We start from the raw sequence: 27,872 nt of genomic DNA, 5'->3' as shown, positions 1-27,872 counted from the left end.
ACAGAAAAACAGCCCCACTGGCCTTGCCCGAGCAGCCCTGAGCAAGAAAATTATGCTAGGTAGAAAGAGTTTCATATACGGACTGAAAGATACTTGAATAAAAACCTTGTCCCCACCATTGGTCATGTTACAGTTGCACTGAAAGAAATTTAATATGACAGGACTTTTCAGCTATGGATATTTAATTACTTTTCTGTCCTCTACAGAGGAAAATTAACTTTTTTTAGTGCAGAGGCAGACACCAAACCTCTTTTCATTCTCACTAACGGTTCTTTTAACAGGAAAACTGACACTTTGGAATCATCACTCCTTAGCAAACTATCCAACGAGTTTTTCCAATTTCATTGTTTATTTGCAATACAAAAGTCAAACTTCCACAAATAGTTCTTCAGAACAAAAGAACTAAATGATTTATACATAAACAATTACATACAGCATTTATAATGCGCAGTACAAAATGTACATAGTTTGGATGAGACACAAATTGCATATCATGCCAAGATTTAAACAGGTGTTAATTAGTGCTGATGGTTACATTTCACAGAGACAGTTGTAGGTACTGCCTTAAAGCGCAGAAAAGACACAGTTCTGAAAAGCTGGACTTGTCTCATCCTCAGTTCCCCACTCCTCCGTTCAGGGGAAAGACTTGGTCCCTTCTCCATATTCACAGAACTGTTCTGAATTCATCAAAAATGAAGCTGGGCACGTGTGCTTCAACAACCTACAGTAAACAGGAAGCCACAGTCAGGTATGTTCTTTGAGATTCATTTACATGCTCTGTTCACAGAATCACAGAATGTCAGGGACTGGAAGGGACCTCAAAAGATCATCCAGTCCAATCCCCCTGCCGGAGCAGGAACACCCAGATGAGGTTACACAGGAAGGAGTCCAGGTGTGTTTTGAATGTCTCCAGAGAAGGAGACTCCACAACCTCCCTGGGCAGCCGGTTCCAATGTTCTGTCGTCACCCTCACTGAGAAGAAGTTTCTTTTCAAATTTATGTGGAACCTCCTGTGTTCCAGTTTGTACCCATTACCCCTTGTCCTATCGTTTGCCACTGAGAAGAGCCTGGCTTCATCCTCCTGACACTCACCCTTTATATATTTATAAACGTTAATAAGGTCACCCCTCAGTCTCCTCTTCTCCAAGCTCAAGAGCCCCAGCTCCCTCAGCCTTTCCTCACACGGGAGATGCTCCACTCCCTTCAGCATCTTTGTTGCCCTGCGCTGGACTCTCTCCAGCAGTTCCCTGTCCTTCTGGAACTGAGGGGCCCAGAACTGGACACAATATTCCAGGTGTGGTCTCACCAGGGCAGAGTAGTTCATCCACTAGCGGGCGTATCTGATCTATCACTCAAGCACACAACACAATCGACCTGAAGCACCCCAGCTCTAGGATGTGCTGCTGGATTTCTTGCTCAGAGGAAGGAAGAGCCTGTCAGGACAGCAGGAAAGGCCACCCAGGCTGAGCCCAGAGGTTCTGCGTGGGGCTGGAGGGATGCTGACACTGACACGCTCCCTGCTGCTCCGCCACTGAGCACCAGGCTCAGGTGGGACCTGGAACAGGTACCAGATATATCAGCTGCAAGACTGACACAGGGACCTTCACTACATTGCACTGTGGGCTGGGAGGAAGAGAGAAACGGGAAGAATCTCTCTTGGTTGTGAGTATTGGCTGGGAAGTGGCTTATTGCACAATCACTGAGGTACAGCCTACAGCAAACAGGATAAGGACTTACTGTAAGACTACATACAAATAATATACACTCTTAAAATGCAGCTAAGCTGCATTTAACCCTAAAAAAAAGTCTCTCTACAAGCTCAGACTCTCAGAACTTCCCTTGCATGTGAAATACAGACACTGCCTGGGAGCCCATGCTTTGGCAGGAGAGGAAGGGCAGGAAATCAAGGACTGGAGATGGCATTTCACCAAAACTGAGATTTGCTAATTAGCTTTTTTGCCCTGCGTTTTGCAGGTAATAACAAACCTGCTAAGATTGTTATTACTTAATTCTGCAGCATCTCAGAACTTCTATTTTATTTCTTCCCTTCCCAAAAGCCCCCCAGCATTGGGCTTGATCTCTGAAGAGCAAATGGAATAAACTCTTCTTAAATCCACACAAAGTCAAAATCCTTTTCTGTATTTTGTACTGTCTATTTTCTAGAAAATACATTATCCATAAGGATACTACAACTACTATAAGAATATTTACATGAAGTAAGAATAGTTACAAGAATCTGTAGCTTGTAGAGGGTAAAATAATTCATTATGACCCGTTCCTATCAGGTAACAGCTTTTTTGTCTGTAGTTCCTGTTGGCAATCTTTTACAGAACATTTGAAAAGGGTCAATACTGCTTTTTGAACAAGGTTAACAGGTCCAACCACTTTGCATTTGTTTATAGATGATGCCCACATTCCAGAGTAGTTATGTGCAAGCAAACTGTAGTATGTAACCACCGCACGAACCAAGACTTCGCTCCTCTGAACAGAAGTCCTGCTCAGGGCTGCTTACCGGACACATGGAATTCTTTCTTACCTTTCTTGGTAACTTTGTGTAGCGAATGTAATCTTCCAGGAACATGAGGGCACCCACTACATCTGCAGGCATTTCTGGAATCTTCTGGCTAAAATGAAACCACCATGAAGATCATATTGTTACTAGCTGATCACTTATTTGGATAAAATTACATGAAAACGCCAGCCTTCAAATAACACTGTTTCCACTAGCTACCATATGATCACATTACAAAAAGAAACAGTATTTTAATTTTACATTTAGTCAAATACATTGTTATTATTATGTCAAATACACTCTGCTAGAAAAACACAGTGAAAAAGCAGTGACAATACTACTGAAGCCCTGTTCACAGAGGTGAGACTTAGGGAAAAAGTAAAACGTGGATACCTTGTGCACTGTTCCATCATTGAACGAATAAACTGTCCAATCAGGGCCAGAAACTGTTCTGTGTATCTTGAGTGAAACTGTTTCAACAGAGTAAGGAGTCCCAGAACTAAAGGAAGCCAGTCGATTTGGTCAGCTGGCCGCTTGCACACCATTCCTGCACAGAAAACCCAAACCAACACGTTTAGAAACCAGAACATATTATACAAGTTTCCTCCTGCTATAAATAAGATACTTTCTTGAGGTTCTTTTTCTGTGCCTCCCCTTCTGCTCACCCACACATAAAAATTAAACACTAATGTAACAACTGCATTTCTTCCATCACAAATGGCTTAATGATTTTAAATTAAGCCATAGGATGAAATGACAAAGAGGTTTGGATTCTGCTTCCTACACCACTGAATTTAGCTTCAATATTATAACAAACCTGCCTGGATATGATGGACTAAAGTCACAAACTGAGTATTTTCTATGCAGATAATTTTACTATCTTATCTACAGATAATTTCACATAGGTTTTCATTAGGTTGAAACAAACAACAACTTATACAATACCTAAATTTCTGTTGTACTGAAGTTTCGGAAACTGGGAAATGAGAAATAGGAAGTTGACACTGGGAAAATATGGCAGACGTTTTGTTGTGATATAGATCTGAGGGAAAAAAAAACAAGAGAGGAACACAGTTCTTCCACATATTATTTTTTTTCCTCAGTAAATAATCAATAAAACAGAAAATAAAACTGTACCAAGCACCAGAATGTAAGGCTGACCTTATTTAATGGATTGTGGATGCCAGCTGCTTCCAGATAAGCTGTGATTTCATATAGGAGAGTGTTGTCCTCTTTAGGATAAGGTAGTGATGGGTTCTGATAATGGGCTTCAATGTCAGCCAGTATTGCTCTAAAAGGACAACAAATTTATTATATTAAATATTTATTTAAATTATCCCCAAATAAACCTTACACAATGTCACATGTCATATTAATTTTAAAACTTCATAGACGTAAAACCTGTAAACCGTTACAAGCAAGAGTAAACCACCTTTTTTGGAGTATCTTTTTACAAACACTATACTTATTTCAAAATCAGCACTGCCCATTTTCACTGTTCTTACTTCTCATCCAAATACAATCTAAAATCCAGGTGTAACCAAATGAAATTAGAAGCTGTGCTGCCCACTATCATGGTCACACAGATTACTTGCCAAGTTATTTATTTTTGATGGTTTTGTTGGGTTTGAAGTCAAATACTCGTCAACAAAAACCTGAATACAATCAGACTCCATATTTTGCCATAGTTCAGGTTTTAAGGATTACTGAACTAATTACATCACAGTGATACATGCAGTGCTTACTTATTGAGATTTTCCAGGGCAGCAGCCAAATGCTTGGAGTCAAACCTGCAGGAATAATTTAATTCATTGGTAATCTGTCGTCTTAAAATCTGCATCTGACCAACCTGTTAGAACAAACAAACAAAAAAGGGGTGGGGTGTTACACTGAATGCAACAAAGGAAAAGTCAAACTACGGAAAAACTTAATGAGTAACAGTTTACAGCTAAATAAATTACACAAAGCCCTTAGGACAGCTAACAGCCTCCGCAGGCTGCCCAAAGCAGGGACATCCAGGGTGGCTGCAGCAACTTTGGGAACAGAGCCCGACTCAGACCACCTGCGGTCAGAACGGCCAGACCTTGGCTGCGCAGCACAAAGGAGGAGCAGTCACGGTACTCAAGATTTACACACAGTTCAGGGCAGCAAACACAGGCAGTGTGAAAAGGCCACTAAAAGGATAACAGGTATAAAACCCCAGTTACTTGCTTGTTTTTCACTGGTAAGTGAAAATGCCTGTGCTCTTTTCCCCACCATCACTCTAGACCTTAGGGTCAGCAATGGCAGGGACAAAACACAACAGAACAGCCTGTTGCAGTCAACCTTCCCCTTCCTCTTCCCTTCAGTAACGCACACAAACATACACAGCACTCTGAAAAACTGGTGTTGCAAAATATCACAAAGACTTGTGCGTGAACAATGCAAGTTCAGGACATGCTACTGCTCCAAACTTTACCGTTAAGCACATGACATTCACAAAGCAGCAAGGGGAGACCCAGAACTCCTGGTACTGAGCACTAACTCAGCCTTCCCAGAGCCGACCTTTAGTGCCAGACTCCATTTTTTGGGAAACTACGAGGTGTGAATCTCAATGCTGGGCACTTTGTGGAGTGTGAGCTGTCCGCACAAACGAAGCTCAGGAGCTCTCGCAAATCCAGGCCTGTTTCACTTGTGATGTTACAGAATTCCAGGTCAACATAATACAACATTGTAAAATGTATTAAAGGACATAACCAAAGAGGTCAGAGTAAATTCTGCAGATCACAAAGTCACGTAAACCTACCTTCATGATGGAGTCTAAATATGCTGTCCAAATCTTCTGAGTTTTTGCAATTGCTGCAGAATAAACCTTGTTTGAATTTGCTGAGAAAAGAAGAAGGTTGAGGCATTTAAAAAAGGACAAGAAGAGAAATAAGTGCAAGTGTAAAAGACAAAGGTTTTCTTCCATCTTGATCTGTAAGCACTTACCTATAATTCCTTTGAGAGGACTGACAGCGTTCATAAGTGCTTTTAAGGTATCCTGTACTGTCCTGTCACGCAATATATTTTTCTGAAACATACTGAGGAAATTCTAAATAAATGAAAGAAATAAGTAAGTAATATCCTCACATGTGCACTCTACTCTTAATCCTGGTGGTACAAGAGCCACATTTTTTAACAGCAGGGAAAGAATATTTCCAGAGTTGGGGAATTCTGTCCTTAGCCTTTGTGCTTTTCTGAGTTATGCTAATCAGTGTTAGGACAATTAGCAGATCCCCCTCATCAATAAATAATACGCACTATAGACAACTATGACCTCAATTTTTGAGGAAGAACTATCTTCATCAATACTTATTTTCCTTAAAATCTTTAATAAGGCTAGGACTGAATGCTTCTCAAAACCAAAAAATCTCCTTGTTGTCACACAGAGATATTAGGGAAAAAGTAATTGCATAGAATTGATACATTCTTTATATCATGGTAGACCCAAACAATCAAATTCTTTGTTGATACCTAGACAGGAAAACTGAGGCCGAGCCGAGGTCAAATTTAAGTACACACAAAGTACACACCTTCAAAAGACAATCCTTGCAAACCACTGTTTAATGTAACACAACCTTGTGTTACACAGCACCACCTATTCAAGAGCACCAACTCTCATAATCATATCTGTAACTAAAATTCTTACCTTTGGGTTTGAACACACAGTTTTCATATTATTTTGATTTCAATTTACCATTTCAAAAATTAACAGATGTTTTATTTCACTACGAGTTATTAAACAATAAAAGCATTGTGACGTTGAGAAACTGGAGTTCAAAAATTACCTGCAGCTCCTTTACAATCATGAAACACAGCAGCCTGTCTAAACCGTTGAGACCAAAAGTACCTAAAGTATCCTGGATCTCCGAAAAGAGACGACTATTGGTTACTTCCTGATGAGTTTTGATATCATACCAGGTGTTCATTTGGTCAATGTAACACGTGATTCTAAGGAAAAATTAAACAGATACTTCAGAATAAGGTGCAGACAGTTCCTGTGATAATCTGAGTAATGAGTTATTCAGGCAGAGATTAGAAAGCCTCTCTAAGCGTCTCTCTCAAATGATGTTTAGTTGCTCCTCTCTCTGCAACAGTTTTGTTACCCTTCCCTGTTTTTTCTCTCCTATTTGCGTAACAAACAGTTTCCCTTCTTGGATTAAAATCACCACTTTTCTAGACTAATATTTAAAATTTACATTTAGTTTTAGATAAAGATAGTGATATGACACCTATAGAAAACCTATTTGTTGCATATTTTCTTTGTATATGGTGAAACAGAAGCAATCCAAGGCACAGTGCTGTAACACAAGCTTGTGACACACAGTACTTACTTTGGGTCTGTGATCCTCAGGATTTCTCTACAAAGCCGACCAATAAATGTTACAGATTCATCCACAGGTGTGAATTTTGGTATAGGAATATGAGTAGACTGGTATATGCTTTGCCAGTCTTGAATCTGAAAAACAAGTTTTAGAGTAATTTGCAGTGTGACCATTGCATGTTTTTAATTCACTTAGAAATTGTATTCCTTTAATTTAAAAGTAGCACCCTGTAAAACAACATTGTATAGTGTCATGCTGTAATTTACAAACAGAATAAAGCAAAGAGAAGAATGAGTCTTATGAAAAAAACAAGCAGAAGATAAGTGTGGAGGTTGACAGAACTACCTACGCTCTTGGTGCAAATTCCATCTGCTCCTCTCTGCAGTAAGAGCAGCCACCGTTTTGTCAGCTAAATTTAAGATCTATTCACTCCACCATTCGTGAAATATCACAAAAAGATCTGGTAACTATTGCAGTTCTTCTAAGCCTGTAATCTAATGGCTAACAATAGATACAGGGAGGTTTACTCTGATGTAGTAGTTATTCTCCATTTTCTTTGAGAAAGAAGAAGGATATTTCACTGGCAAAGGATACTAAATATCCTCTTTAGGCTACTTTGCACTTCTTGTGTACAACTAAGGCAGAAAAAGCTGGGAGAAGATGTCCTACACAGTAGTTAGCACACTTCATTGAAGTCACAACAGCACGGACTGTGCACAACGGGGTACACATACTCCACCAGTCACAAGCATTAATATCCAAATAGGAAGACATTTATCAACTTTTTACTTGTTCTTGGTTCTGACCAGCACCTTTGTTCTTAAGAAGTTATTGCACTCCTGTTCCACATTGTAGTTAATAATACGAGACACTTCCTCTTGCCAAATTTTTAAACCATATATGTTGACATAATCCTGGATATATTCAAATGACCGGTGGAACCCATCCATTGTAGCCGCCATTTCTTTCAGTTTGGGCATCAGTTCGCTTGCCTACAGATGATAAAACAAAACAAACCCAAAACTGTGAACAGGTAGAATACAAATAAAATGTGAAAGGCTTCTAAATGCCTTTACGCAACAACCTCTATGGGACTTCACTATGCTCCAGCCAAAACTGAAAAGCACTGAGAAATTTATCAAAGGTTGTTTGATACCTGAAGTAATTTTTCTTACTAAATATTTCTTCCTCCTGCTTTTAAGGTTTATTTTAGGCTTCAGTGGTACTATTGATTGATCTGGGAGAGAGACTCAAAAATCTGGACAGGACCAAAACAAGGAGTCACACTCCTTATTCTATCACTGCCTTCCTATGTTTACCCAGCTTATACCTATTAAGAGTTGTCATCAGTCGTCACAGAAAAAGACAGAACTGTGAACTCAGAATTGATGGACACTTGGCAACAGAATATAAAATGTGTTTGAATTTTATGTACACTTAGCAGTTTATAAGCTCATTTTAACATCAAATAAGGCATTCCAAATAATGTTTGGTAAGTTCAAAAAGTGTAATTTTTACAAAAAAGGAAATCTGTACAGGAAAGTATGAATTATTTTCTAAAAGGCAGTATATTAAAAGAGGTCCCAGAAATCCCAAGATACATAAAAAATAAAATCAAATCAAGCTGTTACACACCTTGGCTCTAGGATTAAAGATGAGTCCCCTGTGAAGAGCTAGAGCTACCCGTTTTACCAGCTCCTTCCTTATTCCATCCTCTAGTAACTGTTTTGGGTCCACCTGATTGGAAGAAACATTTTTTTCTTAAATTCAGAAAGGTATTAAAAATATAAAGCATTCCATGTGTACCAGAAAAAGATATTAAGTAGTTATGATGTAATAGGAAAGTAGTGCTTACAGATGTACTTTCCCAGCACTGCTTGTCCAAAGAATAAATATTTAAATACTTTCACCAGATTTACATTATTCCTTTAAGTTTAATGGCAAAAGGTTTGTAGATCCCATATTCAAACTCTGTTAATGGTCTACTGAAAATGTTGTACAGTTATAAAAAGCCAGAATGCATTAAGAAATGTATATTTTTTTAAGAATGTGCACTCCTGATGTCCCAGAAGAGGTTACGTTAATGTGGGAAGAGCAGTCTCTGCCAATGGAAGAAACAGCTCTTTAGAAAAGCTTGAAGTCATTTTCCCAGTAGAAATTAAACAAACAAGTGTCACTTAGGGTTGATGAATCTATGTACAACAATAACTGTGGGTTCTTAAAAACCTTAAGTATGACAGTTCTTATCTGGATGCCAAGTTAGGTATCACCATTTGAAAATTAGTATATGAACTTATTTTTTTATGTCTTTTAGTCTTTCCTGGAGGTCTTGTTTAATGTGCTGAAGCATCTGTGCTGAAGTGCTAATTGCCACCAAATGACTTTTTCCCACTGGAATAATGGGACGTTACCTTGATGATACCAACTAAAGTAGTTTTCATCATGAGGATGCCTTCAGTGAAGATTGAAATTGCATGGGTTAGCTTGGCAACCTTTAATAGAAAGAGAAAATACAATGATTGAGGAGATTCAAATAATTACTCTAAACAGAATTTCTTCCCACAGTGGCAGCTTCCTATTTTAGATTAAAGTAATTTGCACTGATATATTTTCAATTTTACATCTTGTTCTAGACTTACTGTACAATAATAATCTTTCTTTTAACTAGATCAATACAGGTGTGTTACCAGTAGCAAAGAACAGATCAGAGGCTTCACAGAAATTAAGAGAGGAACGACCCTGCTGGCTACATCACGTGTGTACAAAACATCACAGACAGAACATCTAAGTTGGTCCCTTTGAGCAGGTTAGAGGCAGTTATTCCATAATAAAACCTGCTGCCAGCAATGAGTCCACTTTAATATCTTCACTGATTTAATGTGTTAGCATGTTAAGTTTTAAATTATTTGGTAAGCACCCTTATGCACAGACAAGCCAGTCTTTTGCCTTTAAGACATTTACAATATAGAACAGAGACAACACAGTTCAGATTTACAATTCTACAGAAATCAAAAGTGAAAAGTTTTTGTGTAAGATAAGTAAGTTCTCCTCTACCTCCTCAAAATATGAGAAATATTACTGAATATTGCCTCCTCCTCCAACCCTGCCCACACACAAAAATAAACTGATTTTACAAAGTTTAATGAGGGAGTCTAAACCTAGTGTTCAGGTCTGAACATCAGCTTAATCAGAAACCACAGCTTGTTCGTATAAAACACCGAACAAGGGAGCACTTTGGCAAAAACTACTGGAAAAAGCTGGCATTTTAACTGATAACTGGAGACATGTTCTTTAAGGGAAACTTACCAGTCTACTCAGGTTTTTGCTCCTTATCTTTGTATATTAAAAATAAAACCAAATAATTTCAATGTCTGCTCATTCTTCCAGACAGTGCAGGAAAAAATCCACAGACAAAAAGCCAATAAGACAGAGCAGCTTTATCTGACCAAACCCACGTGTCTCCATCCTGTCCTCACATTTGAGTGTTGCAAAAAACCTTCACCCTGCTGGCTTATTCAGTCTTCAACCTTCCCCTTCTCCTGGAACAATCATTCCAAATGTGGAGAGCTTAACTTCAGACTTGGGTTTTTAGGGTTTCCCCCCCAGATCTTCACTGTCAATTATAAATACATTCAGTTTTTCTCCCACTTCCTACAAGATAAAAAAATCAAACTTCTACAAATAGAAGAACTAAAGTTACTCATCTATCCTCAGGAAATCTAAGGTATACTCACGATAACACTACTCAATTTTATTTCTTATTCAATCAACAAATCTAATTTCACTGTTACAGTATAACTCTGTAGAGCTGTACCTATGTAAACTGAGGTTGAAGTTGGCCACCTATAAGATATGCTTTTTTTACAATTCCCCTTTTTAACTGCACCTCGTATCGTGGTCCAAGTTGAGCGTAATCTCGTAGCTTGTCCTTATCAAGCCGAGTAGGCACTTCAATAATATCATGAGTCTGAAGCTTTATAATTTTGAGAAGAGATGTAAACATGCTTTCTGGAATTATCTGTAGCACCTTTGTAAATGAGAGAAGAAAGAAACACAGTATATTCTTATTAAAAACAATACATCTTCAATTAAGGAAGAGTAATTAGAGAACAAGACAATTACACCTTTTCAAATGCCTACCTTTCTAACATAGGAAACCAATTCGCCAGAATAATACTGTGAAACACTGAGAAGATCAGGACTGTTTGCTTGATTGATGCGAAGAAGTGGCAAGTCAAGGGCAGATGCAAGCTATAAAGAAAATTAACATTTTAACTTCAAATGTCTGTTTTTCTAGTATATATTGCATGCTTGAATTCTCTTGCTCTGGATCTTAACCTACAACTGCAAGCGCTAGATTCTTCCTGTGTCACAACAGTGTCACAACTTTAGGTTTCCAAACAGAAAAAAATCAAAACAAAATGTTAAAAGTAAAAGAAGACCAACAGTCTATAATGCTACATTCCCCTTCTTCATTTTATAAACAATCTTACCAGCTGTGTGAGGCATCTTTTGGTTGCAATTCTACACTCCCCCCATGCTATTTCTCATCCCTATTTCTACAGAAAATATTTTCATCTGACCCTAGATCTTCATCATGACAGACAAGGGCACAGTCAACACAACTTTCATACCTCCTTCGGCCTCCTCTGACACATACGCAGAGGATCCCATCTGTGCATCAATGTCCCCAGCTAATAACTGGAATGAGTTGAGGATGGATGATGAGACTTAATTGCCTAGCAGCAACAATATAACTGGTTGCATAAAAAAACATGCATAACTTTGTTTTATTTTCTTTGAAACCAATGCTGAGCTAATTTACTACAGTCTAAAAAATCTGAATACAGAAAAATGTTGGTAAAAGGAAGTTTTGACTCTTTTGTGGCTTCACAGCCTTAAGGGCTATTTAAAAAATGCTTTGATTGACCTGCAGCATTCAAGTACATTGCCTGTTGTTCATACTTACCTTTAGGAAAGTGGCTCTGAGTTTAGTTACCATAGATGGACTGACTCTTATGCTTTCCTGCATAATAGATGTAAAGCTGGGGTACGAAACAAACAAAACAAATTAGCTTCTTCCCTGGAAGCTCTTATTTTCAACTCTTAAATCATATGTCACGAGCACCACTGTAATGGCACAGGAAATCAGTAAAGAATTTCACTAAAGGAGGATTTTGGTTTGAAGAGATATTGGCTAGAAAAACAACAACAACAAAAAAATCAATAAGATAAAGAGGTAAGTGGGGCAAAAGAATGGGGCATCAGGGAGTGTTAACAGCCAAGGTCAGGAAGTATCACCTCAGCAAAATCACACCATGGAAAAGGAGTTCTCTCGCATTTATCTTTCCTTGTTTGTTTTTGGTTGAAACAGGAATTCCAGTATTTTGGAGAACACTTAACTAATCTGAAGTCTGGAGATGGAAGCTTATCAAAATTGTTATAGTTTGAATAGGATAGACAGTAAAAAGTTACACCATTGCCTAACCTGCAGCTAACAACATGACAGGGATGACTGTGAACTCTTATTCGAGTTGATGAGAGTTAAACATACTCAAAAGCTCACAGAACAAGGCTTCAAGACTGTTTCTAAATTGGAAAGTTTACAGTATTAGTAATATTTATGCATGTTACTTCCCTTAAGTTTCACAAATGGTGACTGACAGAGAAGAAAAAGCTTCTGCTAAAATACCTGTCAATTAATTGCCACGCATAAGAAAGATCACCAACTATCTGCATAGTGATCAAGACCTCTTCTTTAATGTTGATAGTTCGGATCATCTGATGGAGAAATTTGCGGGTGTCAGCCAGAAACTGGCAAACTTGCAGGTTAGTTTCCAGCTGGTGAAACTCTTGGACCTATATTCGAAAAACAAACAAACAAACAAACGGACCCCATCAACCAACTTGTTTTTTCTGTTCGTCTTTAAGGACAGCAATACAAATAGAATCAGTAAGCTGATGCATTTCTTCAGGATGTTCTTACAGTAAGACACTTAACAAATTCTGGCCTACTTTAGAGTGCATTAAATAATACCTTTCAAAGTTACTCAAGAAGGTGTACTGTGAAACAACACATTGAGTATTCTTTATACCCTGGAAGTAGAAGAAATGTACACATAACATATAGGTATTTTTATTTTCCCTTTCAAATACCTTCTCTAGCTTCAAATGAATTTATTTTCAGAATTTCTAACAAAATGAGTAACGCTGCCAAATGACTTTTAACACTGAATTTATTTATTCAAAAAAACCCTAATCCTCCGCTACAGGTGGCATGACTTTTCATGCTATATCCCTTATTTGACAATCACGAGGTCTATAAGCAAGTCCTGCTGACTGTATATAGAAAACTGCAAAGATCTACAGACTTAAACAATTGTCAAAACCAGATTTGTTTTGTAACTTATCTATCGGAAGTCAGTGCACATGTACCAAATGCTATTTTTCAAAAAGATGAGGTCCTATATCTCTAAATTGCTTTGCCATACCTCCTCCAGTGCCTGTATTAGCTGCACAGTTTTTCTGCCCGCTGCAGTGGAATCATCGTAGTTTAGAGACATTATTTGCTTGGAGATTTCTCTGAACCAAGCCTGAAGATTTTCTATGTAACAACAAGAAAAATTTAATCTAATCTTTGCATGGATGATAAGCATCAGAGACACAGGGAACTTGCTAGTCAAAACAAACAAACTAACTATACTCGTAGATTATTTAAAAAGTCTCTCTTACTCTTACATTTCTAGTCTTGCAACACGCACACTTGTAAAGGGACAAATGCTCAGGTAAGTTTCACATACAATATTAAAAAAAACAACTATCAACACAAATGTGCATTATAAAATCTATACAAAGATGATAAAGCCCTTTAAATCATAAATTTGTGTTTTATGAATGGTTTTACAATGTCAATTGCCTTGGAAGTTGCAATTTCTATGTTTTAGCTACAAGTTTGCTGACATCAAAAAGATAAAGGGAAATATTTCAGTAAGGTAATTCTGCTTTTGAGTGGAAGCAAGTGAGAAAATTGCCTGTATTCCAAATTTTGTTGTTGTGACTTGATCAGAAATGTTGCCCTTACACTGACACCTTATGCAGTGTTCCTGATCAAATGAGAGAGGGATTTACAATTCTTATTCTTAGACCATTTCAAGAAAAAAAAAAAAAAAAAAAAGATGTTTCAAAAAACAGAACAAGAAATTTGGAAAGAAATACAGATTCAGGCTTTTAAGTCCTTGGAGAACTTGGAGAATCAGAAAGATAGCACTTAGTGCAGAAGAGAAAACAAAGGAGGTTTGAAAAATGCTGCTGTAACAGAAATCCAGGTTACAACTGAGGGAAAGAATGAGAGGAGAGGTTAAACCATCCCCCTAATTAGTGGGCATGATCTTCACACTCTCTTGTACATAGAACACAGTAAAGTGAACTCCATTTACACGTGGAAAAGTGAACTGGCATTTCATAGTCTTTCCTGGCATATCTAAATAAAATGATAAAAACTTTTTAAAAATATGTTCATCTAAATATTAGCTACCAAAATACGGATTACACACAGAATTTATGCAGAAAAACTGAATAAGACAGCATGTAACAAACCTCTGTGGCAGCTGAGGGACATGAAAAGTTTTCTTATTATCAGTATTACCCTCATGTATTTTCTTTTGCTGTCAGGTTGGAAACAAAAACAAAATATACCTTTTTCCCCCCAGTTTCATTTTTAACAATTACCATTTTTCTCCACTCTAGTAAGCGGTTTAACTCCTGAGAAGACGTCAGCAAGCTCAGTCATCCTTTCAGATCCCTCTTTTTTATAGTTCTCCCATTTTGTTTGCTTTTCTGACAGCATCTGCTTGAACATCTATTGAAAACAAAGCATTTACCTTACAAAACTGGCAGGAGAGCATACTACAATAGATGAAACAAAATACTGAAAACGATGGAACTGACTTACAATGATTACTACATAACTTCAAGATCTTGCCAGAATATTAAATACAACATTAGAAAGGAATACAGCCAGTGAGATGGAGATACAGGGATAGAGGTTAACAGTATGATGCAGATATTGTTGATTTTCAGTCACTAAAATATCCAGTAACTTTTTTAGCTTAGAGATCCCAAAAGACTCCGGTCTAATGCTGACTTTGCATATTAGTCTCCGCCTATGCAGAGAAATCCAATTCCAAAAAGTGTGCACATGAAGTTACGCATACTCTTAGACATTCTACCAGGTTAGTATCTGAGCTCTATTGGGGAATCTTTATAAATGGCAAAAGTTCATATGTAGGTGTAAGAGTTTTCTTAGCGGCCTACCCTCAACACAGATAGGCTTTTGTCTCTGTTTGAAAAAAAAGTCTGAAAAATAGAAATATGGCAGGACAAAAACACTTGCAGCTTCCTCAACAGATTTTACTATGCCTGTTATGTAAATATAAACATGTTGGGTAAGAATGAAAACTGCAGTTATTGAGAAGACTGCAAAAGTCACTTCCAAGCAAAAGTAATTTGTAATTTTCTATAGAAAACTCATAATTACAAATCAAAATAATTGTTCTTTATGTAAGTGGACTGTGTGGTAACTGTGCTACTACTATTCAAGTCTTCAGCTCTGTTCTGCCATTCATGGGAAAACGCTGAGGAAGGCAGCAGCACATTACCTCTTTCAAAATGAACTCAAATTGTGCTGTATCCAGAAGAAGCTGGAAGAGGATCCTGGGATTGTACCTTGAGTCTATTAGAATTTGATCCTTTATCTGGCGGAGACGTTTGTTATTTGGATCACAAGCTGAAAATGGAAAGACAACATTTCTCCACTGTTACAGAATTCGGCCAAGCTTTTCAGTCCTTAACAGCTTGAAAGCAAAATCATTTTGCTCTGGTATGTAAGTCCCCGCTTGTTCTCCATTTACATGGGTCTCACCACCTGTGCACAACTCTTCCTTAGAACACACAATAATTCAGGCTTCTGTGGTGCTTCAGCCTTCTTAAAACTCTTCTGCTGGCTTCTGCAAACTAAATGTGAATTTAGTACACCTGACTGAGAAGCCCAGAGATGAACACTTCTGAAACCATTACAGAAAACACATGGAGGTGTAACAGAATCCCTCTCGCATGCCAAGAACCCTTGAAGATAGCACAGGCATTCAACCAAGGGAATGGTAAGTTTACAGACCCAAACTCATGCCAGAGATACTACTTAACAGTCTCAGCTGAATTTCAGTTCAACAGAATAAAAACCTTGGTTTTTAACTATTCATTACCAAGATATTAAGAAGCTGGCTACTGCTTTTCTTTTGGTGCCAGGTAAAACTTTCAGAATGATGTTTTAAGTGATAAGGCAGAAAAATATAAAGTTGCCAGACTTCTTCTGCAGAGTATTATACAGCAGGATCATGTCTTCTCATTCTACTTTTTATATTTGTGTCTAGCTCAGAAGAATTAATGAAATGCACATGTGCTGTTTCAGCCAAAGACTTTAAGAGGCTGTTAGCAACAAAATCCTCCCTTGGGACATAACATGAAGCAACAGTATAACAGGATTGACAGCTCTGTAGTGAAAGTTTAGGATGAAGTCTTACCTGTGTCTGCAGTGTGAAGCATCAGCCAGCGGATTGCTACATTGCAGTCTCGCAGGCAATTCAGCAGCTTGGGAATATTGTCCAGCACCAGCTCTTCCCTTAGACAGCCCTCTTTGAGAAACTGCTGCACCTGGGTGTGCACCCGCTCAGTGACTGCAGCATATCTGCTCGCCTTAAAATACACAAAGCTCGCATCAATATAATCCTTGTCTCAAATGGAATGCATCGTGTACAGTGTAATCGTGGCTTTCAGAGAACTTAAAGGGCATGTAGATCAAAAAAAGTGCTCTAAAAGTTATAATTACTAGTAGGCAATACCATACACCACAACTGCACATGCGCTAAATTTTAAAGCTAAGAGCCTACACAGGAAGCATAATGTTTCAAAAATGCAGACTTGTAAACTTCCTGTATTCACTTATGTACTCTGTACAAATTATTCCAAAAAAGGGTACTAATATTTTACTGCCTATTGAGAAGAAAAACAAGAAAAATTTATTCCAGAATGGAAATATTAGTTACTAAAGTCAGTTCTACTTAGAGAACATGGTCCCTAAAGACTAAGGAAAAACTTCTGCTCATATTGCCTGAATTTTCTAGACATTATATAGTACAGTTCTACTAGTTAAGACAGTTCTGTGTGTTTTTCCCTGAGTCCTGAAGTTAGATTCTAAAGAGGCATTTAGCTATCATCAGTCAACTGATCAGCTGATTGGGCAAACAATCAACCAACCCAATACTATTCACTGTTTTTCAGGCATGGAAAAAATGATTTCACATATAAAGACCTAACCGCATTGCATCATACAACATTCCAGTGTCATTATTTTAAGTCAGATGCTTTTTCCAGATAGTTTTTTATATAATTTGGGAGGCCCCATTTAAAAGTAACTGACTGCCACATTCTGTCAGCATAAATATGTAACTTCTAAAACTGTTATTTACAAGAAACCAAATACTAAAGTCAGCTTAAGACATTCCAGTACTGAAGAACATGGCAATGAGTGCTACCATCTATTCAGTCAAGTCACAACCCTGAAACTTTTTAGGGGAAAGAAACACTACAAGAGGACACGAAGCAAGCAGTGCTGTGAAGACCAGATTTTGAAACTTTGCAGTATCTTTAATTCAAAGTTATGTACAAATTTATGTACTCAAAGTATTGTACTTGAATGCAATACAAATAATCATATACAAGAAAAAGATCCACACATTGTTGATGTCATATACTTGAATCTTGCTAAAAATACTTCACTCTGGTTTATGTACCTGCTCTTTGACATTTGAAAGATCCAGCGTGTAGTTGAGGGCAGTTTTAGCAGCTTTGTAGGGTTCCCAAGCTTCCGCTAGATTTACAGTGATTCCCATGTAAATGCTAATAACCTAAGATTGGAAGCAGAAAAGAAGTTGAATTTATATTTTTATTAAGAAAATTCATACTTCTGATTCAGCAATATGAGTGGAAAGTTATATGCTGTGGGTACAGATGTGAGAGAACTAAACTTTTTGGGCAGCTGTACTTTTTGTTCCACCACCTTAGGAAATCAAGGAATAAGAAGAGTTTGAAACAAAAGACGCATGGTTAATTAAAGGCTTAGTTCTGACAACAAGCTGATATTTCTTTTAGTCACTAGATATGATCCTTGGCCTCTTTTTGTTTCCCCATGAACTGATGGCTTCTTTTTCATTCCCATGATGCTATGTAGGAGACTGACAAAAGCAACTGGGGAAATGACTATGACAGGGGAAAAAAGAATCTGAATTAGTCCTACTCTAAAGATGCCCAAAGGACAAACTTGAAATGTAATGCAACTTCTATGGTGAAACCGAACAGAAGGAAGCTATGATTCCACACTGTGATTTTTAAGGAGCAAAGAGGAACTGAATTCAGACCCCTAGCTCGAGTCTGAGCGTCATTAAAAACACAGAATTGTGATTGACTTACAAGTGGTTGTAAGATACTTGATTAAAAATGGAAGTCTTGGGTTAGGGACAGATGAAGGATATATACAGCTGTGGCATTATGAGCTCTGTCACACTACTGCTCTGATATTCCTCCACCCTGGAGTGATCACATCTATGGGGACACTGTCCATCAAAAAGGAAGCCAGGAAAGGCAAATGGGACACTGATCCGCTGACATGAGGTTCCCTCTCATACTGCTGAAGCAAAGGTCCTTGTTTTCTGTAGATGGCAGTTCCTCAAAAGGCTACACTTCAACTGCTAACAATTATTTGAAACCAGCCCAAGAGTCAAGTGTTCCATATGATGCAGCTAACTCATCCGTACCTGATCACAAGGAGATGTGTTGTCTTAAAAGAACAATTTGTACTATGAAGTCAAGTGAATAAAAATGCCAGCATAATAAAAACCTCACAATGTCAAGTTCTACAATAAGGCTGCAGTTTTTCAGAAACTGATGGATTCTAAAGTTTATTAAAATAGCCAGCTATCAAAGTTTCTTCCCTCCTTTCTTCACTGTTCTACAGAAGAATACAATTTGAAAACAAATTCTTTGTAAAGTCTGATTCCCTTTGACATAGACTACCTGGGGACTCTGTTGTTACATGCTAGTCTATTTCAGTAGCACTTTTGCAGACTAGGGCTTCTGGATGGAAATCCTAAGTCTTAATATTGAGATACACAGTAATGCCATTTTGATTGCTGCATCTGAAAAGGTCTATAGAATTGCATAGAGTGACAGGTTTTGCTTCTGAGTTATTTAGACAACAGCATGGAATGAATTCTTAAACAAGTTTTCAAATAACATCAGTATGGAGGGATTTGTTGGAGAGCAAGACTGCCATCCAGAGCACCCCTGACAAGCTGGTAGAATTCATCAGCAGTCACTACGAAAAGTTCAGTAACAATAAATACAAAATTCTGCCCTTGGGAGAGAACAAAACTCTCGCAACAGCACAATCTGGGAACCGACTGCCTATGGAACAGTTCTGCAGAAAAGGACCCAAGTGTCCTGGTGGACAAACTCAACATGAATCAAACATGCAGCCTATAGGACAACAAAGATCAACCATACGCTAGGCTATGTCAGCCATAGTGTAACCAGCAGGCTGAGGGAAGGGATTATTCTCATCTAGTCAGCCCACATGAGGTCCCATTTGGAGTGATGTGTCCAGATTTGGGCTCCTCAATATAAGACAGACGTGGACAAGCTGGAATGAATTGGACAGAAGGACATTTATGGGGACCTACTATGAAAGCAGAGGCTGAAGGAGTTGTGTTTACTTAAGCTAGAGGAAAGATGACTTGAGGGATCTGACTGTGATCTTCCACTGCCTAAAGGGAAATAATGAACAAGACAGAGCCAGACCCATCTCAGACATGCACAGTGAAAAGACAAGAGGCAACAGTCATAGGCTACAACTGGGAAATTCCAGTTGTACAGAAGAAATTCTACATCATGAGATCAATTAAGCACAGCAAGAGGTGCCCACAGAGGCTGTAGATCTTCATTTTAGATATTTTCAAAACAACTGGGCAAAGCCCAAGCAACCTTATTTAAAACCTTATTTAACTGTGAAGCTAGCCCTGCTCTGAGGAAAAGGCTGGACTAGAAGATGCCTTTATTACCTTCCAGCCGACATTTTTCTATGATTCACTTTACCACAAAGGTATGAAGAGTGGCTGATTTAAACATTTTAGACAATAACTGATATTTTCAAAGGACAGCTTTCTGTACTTATCCAGAAGGTTTGACTCAGACTGCTTCATTCTGAACAAAGTAAAATTTCCCCAGAGAAGAATCTATTCTATTCTAGCTGTAAAAAACAGGTAAATTGTTCCTAAAACATTACATCCAAGGAACAGTTTTAAAACAGAATTGAATTATTTTTTTACCCAATTATCTGGAAAGTATTTATCCACTATCTCTCTCATTTTTGCTTGTTGAGTGTGAAGAATGGAAGGGTCAAAATACAGTATCACATAGAGCATAGCAGCCTGAGTAGCCAGGGCAGTGCTGCGGTGTTCTGGTAATGGGTATGCAGAAACCTAAGAAAAGGGAACAAAATAAAACAGAAATCATATAATGCAACATCAATTGCTTGCAAATATTATGGAGCACAGTAAAGAGCAGAATATATAGGCCCTTGGAAACAAAGAGGATATGTAAGCTGGACATGTTTACACATGCAGCATATTTACCATATATATTTTTTAGCCTACAGAAGCTGACTGTGTAGAGGTCTGCTAACTTTAACAGGCTACAGAAGATTTTACTGTGCTGTAAATGAGTCAAATGAGAGATGAACCGAAGAGCTTAAGATGTCTTGAAAGGAGAAGAAATAACTATTTTATATGCTTAGTCATCTCAGATAGTAACAAGGCTTAATTTAGTCAAAGAGGCTTCAGATGCAGAAGATGCAGATAATTTAATTATTCACCAATTCCATGTACCAGCAAGATCAAAAATATTCAAATTATCAACTTAATTTTCCTTTAAAAAATATATAGGATATTAAAAGACCTCCATACTAACAAAAAAGTTGATATCAAAATGGTATTCAACAAGACAATTATTTGTCATTAGGAAAACTGTTCTTTGCTTTTATTTAGTAACATTCTATTTTTCTTTCATTTTGTTGTGTTATTTTATTAGATTAAGTGTTCAGACTACTAGGAAAAAAAGGAGGCTTCTGCCCACTGCCATCAAGAATAAGCTGCAAGTATCAAAGGAAATAACACATCAGATACAACACAAACTAGTAAAACAAACTGTGTTCAGTTTGGGTTGAGCTGAAGATTTCTACCCTACTTTTTGTACTACATTTGGAAATGTACTACATTTGTGATTTATTTTAATCCGGGTTTCATGGTTGAGGAACTAACCTAAGAAACCATTTTACATTCAGTTTTAGATCTCTCCTTCTCACAGTAACTGACCTGGTTATAAATGTCATCTGAGCGTAGGCGGCCAATAACCATGCTAATGAATGTTTCACTTATGGGTACCCTGCTGAAGTAACTCTCAGGGTAGTTGGGAGGTCTTTTAGCTCCAGGTTGGCTCGAGTATCCAGTGCTTCGAAGCAATTTACAGATGTCATCTAAATTGGAATCAGCAGAGGACCGGGCTGCACTGTTTTACAAAGGAAAGGAACAAAAATTGAGCTGTATGACCTAACCATTTCCTCTTCTCCCTCCCCTTCTAACCATGCCTTTTCTCCAAGAAAATGATCAGACATTAAGGTCTTGGAGATTTTTGGTTGCTTACTCCACAAATATAATGTTCACCATATTATGGAAGGACACAGACAAATATCCATACTGGAATCCCAGATAAGCACACAAAGCAGAAACAGAACTGTATTCAGGAACAGAAACAAGTAGCTTTATATTCAGAGGAGAAGTTTTGTTCCGGGTTTATAATTTCTTTTTACCTCCTCATTTCTGAATTTCCCTTGTTGATCCATTTCTGCATTCCAGAGTTAAGGAGTCCTCTCTCATTATGTACTGAGATGCATAAACATAGTCAAAGAAGCATAGGAACAGGATACCCCCTTTATTTTATGAGTGAAAGGATTTGTGCTGATACCCTTTGAGACCCTGTCATACAATTATGCTGTCAGCCTACCCTGGAAAATTCATTATTTATTTGACTATCAAGCATGGTAACTACAAGAAGTCTGACTTGCAGAACTTTTGTCATTTAGCTACTGAGGACTTTCCACCAAGATTTGCTCACACATTTGGGAACCTATGATACTTTCATAGCTGACACTTGCAGCATTAAAGCTTTAGCTGAAAGTTTATTCATCAGTGGGTTTCGAATTTCTATTGTGACAGCATGAAAAACTCTGTTGCTCCAGTTTTGAAGTTAGACCTGAAGACACAGCTAAAGCAAGAAGTTCTTCCAAAATTCAGAGAGCTCTGCTGAGTTAACAGCCTAACTGCATATAGCCAGTCAATCAAAAAGGTACCCATATCACCATTTCTCTTAATTCAATAACCTAGTTAACTGAACAGACTGCACGTTACATCCTTTCAGCCTCGAATGCTTCTGCATACATCACCTGTATCTGTAGTAGGAAACCAACATTCTCTCTCTGACTTCTCCTTCAATCTTCTGGTCCACAACCAGTAGCATGACTCCATATAAATAGAGCGCCTCACACTGTTTGGAAAAAGAAAGAACAAAGGAAGGAAATAACAGAAACACATTTTTGTAGTAACATTTAAAGACAAAAGTGTATTGGCAAACTAACCCAAAAAATACACAGTCAATAAAATAATAAAAATGGCAGGCTGTAGATTTTTGGTCTTAGTCCTCATTAAAGTGAGTCATAGCATTTCCATGCATTGGGTAAACTTAAATCTTTGTCTAGTTTAGCACAAAACTAGTTGGTTCATTTTCTACTATTACAAAACTGTTCAGTACTTACTAGAAGCTGTTTTCCATCTTCATTAAGGAGGACTGTTTCTAATGTTTGCTGAATGTAAATTCCTTCATTGAGGTCATCTAAATATCTAGGAATCATAACAAAGAGTTGGTCATTGACTATTTTGCTCTCAACTCATGTGTCCTCAGAACTCAGTTGGTCAATTTTCTCGGAGAGTCAACAGACACATCAGAACATTTCCTTGCACAAGTAGCATGGAGTTTTTCAGACAAAAGAGATGCTCTACTGTGAAGTGAGAGGCTGGAACTCCTAGCTAGAGCCAAGCAGTTGGCAAAAGCCTCCTTCCACATCCTGGTGGTATAGGTGAAAGACACAAGAGAATACTTTGTAACTCACAACTAACATCCTCTTAATCTTCTTATGGGTGGATAACAACCTGGGAAGAGAGTACTGAGAAGGCTTCCAATCCAAACCTTAGTAAAACTGCCATATTTCCAAGTTACATCAAAAATATATCCTGGAAATACCATAAAGTGATCTCAAAGTGCAGTTTGGAAGGCAGAGCTAGAAATAAGAGTATGTTAATTCTTGATTAAGAGAAGATTTTTTCCTATTAAAGAATCTTCCAGTAACACTACTTTTTAATAAGTAATGTTAAACACTTAATATTTTAATGAATCTTTTCATTTAAGATCAATAACAAAACAAATCCTTACACTTCAGATTCTCTGGACATTTTTTTGTCAAATATTTAATGAACATTTCATATTGTTTTCTACAGGTGAGAGTAGCATACTGGAGAATATGGCAACTCCACCGAAAAATTGAGTTCAGGAAAATAACGCCAATGAAAGTTAAAGAAAAAAAAGCTGCCTGATACTTTGTTTTGCAAGACCACAAAAAACTTAAGTCTAATAATATGGAACCTCCTTTTACTAAAAAAAAAAAAAAAAAAAAAAAAAAAAAAATCTTCAAGACAATCTCCAAGATAAAGAAAAAACAGCGCTCTAGCTTACAAATGAGGAAATGGGATAGAGAGCTTAAATGTTTTCAAGTCATATATTGAGGCAGTAAGCAACAGTAGGAGTAAAAGCCTGTGTTCACTTTAGCCATCCAGGTTTCCAGGTGCACAAGAACATGTTTCAGTAGCAAGCATGTTGGATATCAAAGGGAAAAACTTCTCATTATTAAGACTATACAGTAATCTAGTCTTTAAGAAAATCCACATTTATTTAAGACACCATACCTGTTTAAATCTACAATGTATTTATGTACACTCTGAAAAGCTAGATAAAATCTTGTCAAAATTTCAATGTTGTTTTCACGAAATTCTTCATCTAAATCCAGTAACTCAGGTTTGGCTTCCAGTTTGCCCTCACATATCTCAGGCCCCTAAGAAAAGAAATTCATCTTTAGAGACAATATTTGACTTATCTTCAGTAAGACATAGAAGATGTACAACCACCCACTGTGGGCACAGCACCAGAATTAATATTTCTTACTAGAACAAGCTACTTTATGATTGAACATTGATTCCATAAAGATGAGTTTTACACTTTGTTACGCTCTACAATAATTTTATATATGGTTTGTCCTAGGTAACCAATGGAATAGTTAATGCTTTGGGTATAGCCTCAATGCATCTGATGCACTGTGTGCTTTTCACAGTGCTAATGATCTCCCTGCTGGAATTTTTTCCTTTACACATTTGATCTGATTGATTTCTCAGACAGAAATCATAACACTGAAGCCTCTCAAAGCTTTGTATCTTCTCATACATTTAAACTGCTTGAAAGTATTAGAGAAGTATTGACCTGGGGTTTTTTGTTTGAGGTTTTTATATTTTTTTTAAAACAGACTCCAAAACTATCGCAGCACTAGTCCCCCCAGTTATGCAGAAACTATGTCACTAACAACTGTGGGGCAAAAAGGGTTGGGACGAAGAGCCTGGCTTCCTTAAAGCAATGGTACAGACTTTTCTAACCATCTACTGCTGTTAACATTTCTTATAACCACCATTTGGTCTTACCATCACTAGGTAAATGAAAATATTGTTAATGTTTAATTGAAAATATTATTAGAATTGAATGGAAAATACAGTTCACGTCATTCCACAGACCACTTACAACAGCATGAGATCATGGCTTAAAAGGATTTAGTCAACACCAACTCCATAAAAATAACTTAAAGTAGAGTTAAACATCAAGCTTAATACCCAGCTGACAATTTCTGTGTGGTTTAAAAAATGCTCTTCTGTTTCTCTTTTTTGTGCAAAATACCTACATAAAAAAAGGATAAAAGCAGACCCTGCACTGCCTATGAAGTTCAAGCAAACAGCCTGAATTTTCAAAATCTCAAGTATCTTCTCATTGTGTAACTCTACGAAGCATGAATAGAGGAATGGCACATTTGTGGTGAAAATATCTGTAAATTCACTAACATCTGCTTCGTAAGTATATCCTTTGTGGATTTTTGGGTGATTACTCTGAAAAGCAGCAGCACTGTTGTGCTTCCTTAGCATTCAAAAATCTTACAGTTTCAAGGACACTTGTGTTTCTCACCAATTCTAACCACCTGCTTTTAAATTTTCAAGCCATTTGTGTAAAAAAAAAAACAAAACCAAAACCAACAAACTTCTAACAAGCACTTAGATCTAAAGGTATCTGGGAAATTCTTTGTGTTCAGCGTTTTCAGTGTATAAGGCTCACAGTTAGTGCTTGAAATTTACAACTTTTACTAAAACAAACTAACAAATCCCCCTATTGCTTTACTATTAGCACTTCTTGCATCGTACAATCCAGACAAAGTCAGATTAGATACTCTCTATAATTCTTTCTTAATCATTCTGGGGAATGTCAGAGGGAAAGAGGTACTTCAAGAAGCTGAATTTTGTAAGGGAAGTAAGCGCCTTTCATGGACACTAGTCTCTGATTTGTTTATTCAGCACATGTGACAACTCCAGTGAATGAACAATCACGGTATTGTCAAACAGGAAGGCAGAAAGTAGATTTCATGGCTGCAAAGAATAAGCTACAGATAACCAAAGGAAGATGGGTGTACTACTCCAGAGGAAAACAACCAACTGCACAGGCTCAGAACCTGTTGGTGAAAGTATAATCTAAAGTTTCTGCAGAAAATAATAATGATAATGATAATAATGATGATGATAATAATAATAATACAAAACAAAAAACAACAACAAACAGAATCCAATACTCAAGTCTTATATAATCAATGTCCATCAAAGTTCACTGACCAAATGACTCATCAAACATTTAGAAATGCGCAGCCGGGATTGCTCTTGTATGGATGCACTTAAAACTACCTCCTTCTTCATATCCTGATACTCTCAGTGCATGTACCGGTTATACTTATATCCTGCCAAGGGACCTAAGCACAGAACCTTTCCTAAACTGTTTCTGCCCACTAAAACATGTAAGATAAGGCTGAATATAATCAGATATATATAAAACACAAGATAGCCCAGAAGCGGACCATTAGCATGCAAGCATATCCCAATTGCTATCTCAATTTGGTGAATTTTTGGTAAACACTAAGTAGTAAGTCATGATAGTCAACTCTGAAGAACGCTGTGAATAAACACAATAGTCAGGAAAGCCTATTTCATAACCTGAAGCATCCTCATGCAGGACAGCAATGCTTTCAGGAGAAGCTTTACAATAAACAGACTTACCTTAAAATAACTGAAATCAAATATGATATCCCCATACTTCTGTTGATCAGCCTTGTCCTTCAGCCTGAATACACCAGGAATAAATTCAGAAAGTCTCAGAAGTTCTGCAATGATGGCATTTCCACAGGAGACAATCCGAAGAATTGCCTGACCACAGAGATTGTTTTCAGCTAGAAAATCGACCATTGTGGAGCTGGCCGTGGCAGCGCGGCACAAACCCTGCAGTCAGATTCTGATTGTTAGTCTTGAGGTTACTGGAAGAAGAAAGTCTGATGAGGAAACTAGCTGCTCCATTAATAACCTGAAAAACAAAACCACACACCTTCAGAGTGGCTCATATTCGTATTTGCGATAGTTTAATATCTGTGGATTTTTAAGCATACTGTCAAATATTTCAATTTATGTAATCTAAATTATCCGCAGCTTTGTAAAATGAAAAAAATGCATGGAATTCATCATCAGCACATACAGCATTTGAGTCAGTCACCTCTGTGACCTGGCAAGGGAAGCACAACCTTTTGTACAAAATAAGTCGAAAACAACCGTTGAGGAATGAAACGATCTCAAACACTGAAGCAATTGAGACTTTGCAAGGAAGTGAATACAAGAAAGCAAAAACATTTTAAAAGATGTCTTTATAACAGTCATTGAAAATATACAACCAAATTGTCTGTAACAGGCTTTAGTAACAAGGAAAACTTCTATAGCAAATGGAAACAATCCAGTTTCATTCCTTTATTTATCGCTGAAGGGTTGGCTTCTGTGTTATGTTTGCATTTCGTGGTCAATTTTATTTAACGTGTTTCCTGAAAGACACAGCACGCAGCACCGCTAAAATTAAGCTTTTACATTTAGAAACACTTATATAGGAGCTTATGAGCTGGCTTTCCTTCTCACCAACAACTTTCCGAGACAAACTGCAGACGACAGCGCCTTTCCCGCCCCACAACCAGGACCAGGAGTCCGGCCTTCCCGCCAGCGCGGCGCAGGGCGCTGCCGCCGCGGAGGAGGCTCCTCCGCAGGGCCCCGCAGCAGCCGCACCGAGCTTGCAAACCGCCCCCCGCCCGTCCCCGCCACCGCGGGTCGCGGCACCGCCTCCCGCGCTCCCTCACGGTTTGAACCCGCCTCGGGGCAACGGCCGCGGCGCGAGACCAACCGCCAACCGCCTCGGAGCGGCGGCGGCGGCTGCACCCCCCCGCTCCCGCCGCCTCTCCTCACCCAGCGGCCTCCCCGCCGGTGCCAGCCCCGCTCACCCGTCCCCGCCGCCGGTGCGGTGAGTGGCGGCAGCGAGGAGGGTGCTCCCCTCCGTCGGCTGCGGCGGCAGGTGAGGCGCGGGCAGCGGGTGAAGGAAGGAGGCGGCGGCCCCTCCGTGCGGCGCGGCCGAGC

The 27,872-nt window shown here is 38.2% G+C and overlaps 1 protein-coding gene across 2 annotated transcripts; it reads right to left on the bottom strand.

Annotated features, from left to right (window-relative positions):
* Nucleotides 1-323: 323 nt before the first annotated feature.
* Nucleotides 324-27,872, bottom strand: WASHC5 (WASH complex subunit 5). 2 transcript variants are annotated; one of them, XM_082046471.1, is made up of 29 exons: nucleotides 27,740-27,872; nucleotides 26,487-26,787; nucleotides 24,039-24,184; nucleotides 22,835-22,919; nucleotides 22,466-22,566; nucleotides 21,339-21,531; nucleotides 20,295-20,447; nucleotides 17,706-17,819; nucleotides 16,437-16,608; nucleotides 15,516-15,643; nucleotides 14,587-14,716; nucleotides 13,350-13,462; nucleotides 12,551-12,717; nucleotides 11,828-11,903; nucleotides 10,999-11,109; nucleotides 10,745-10,885; nucleotides 9,270-9,350; nucleotides 8,494-8,595; nucleotides 7,671-7,850; nucleotides 6,868-6,992; nucleotides 6,322-6,484; nucleotides 5,483-5,585; nucleotides 5,298-5,377; nucleotides 4,258-4,361; nucleotides 3,674-3,803; nucleotides 3,458-3,554; nucleotides 2,906-3,059; nucleotides 2,537-2,624; nucleotides 324-721 (listed from the first exon to the last, which is right to left on the bottom strand). In XM_082046471.1, exons 2-29 carry the CDS (start codon nucleotides 26,670-26,672, stop codon nucleotides 665-667), a joined length of 3,480 nt encoding a protein of 1,159 aa, XP_081902597.1. In that variant the 5' UTR covers nucleotides 26,673-26,787; nucleotides 27,740-27,872; the 3' UTR covers nucleotides 324-664. The 2 variants fall into 2 exon arrangements, with proteins under 2 accessions (XP_081902597.1, XP_081902596.1); XM_082046470.1 differs by having other exon boundaries at nucleotides 27,705-27,837.

The sequence above is a fragment of the Streptopelia decaocto genome, assembly GCF_964273445.1.
Source record: "Streptopelia decaocto genome assembly, chromosome: 2".
Classification (NCBI taxonomy): domain Eukaryota; kingdom Metazoa; phylum Chordata; class Aves; order Columbiformes; family Columbidae; genus Streptopelia; species Streptopelia decaocto.
The sequence above is the reverse complement of the archived record's forward strand: the minus strand, read 5'-3'. Positions and strand labels throughout refer to the sequence as shown.

Coding starts and splice junctions, on each gene's coding strand:
- WASHC5 (XM_082046471.1), bottom strand. CDS start 26,672: ATGGTCGATTTTCTAGCTGAAAACAATCTCTGTGGTCAGGCAATTCTT. Junction 13,463..14,586: donor TACTAGAGTGGAGAAAAATG/GTAATTGTTAAA, acceptor GTTGTTACATAG/AAAATCTTCAGGCTTGGTTC. Junction 5,378..5,482: donor TCCTCTCAAAGGAATTATAG/GTAAGTGCTTAC, acceptor TTCTTTTCTCAG/CAAATTCAAACAAGGTTTAT.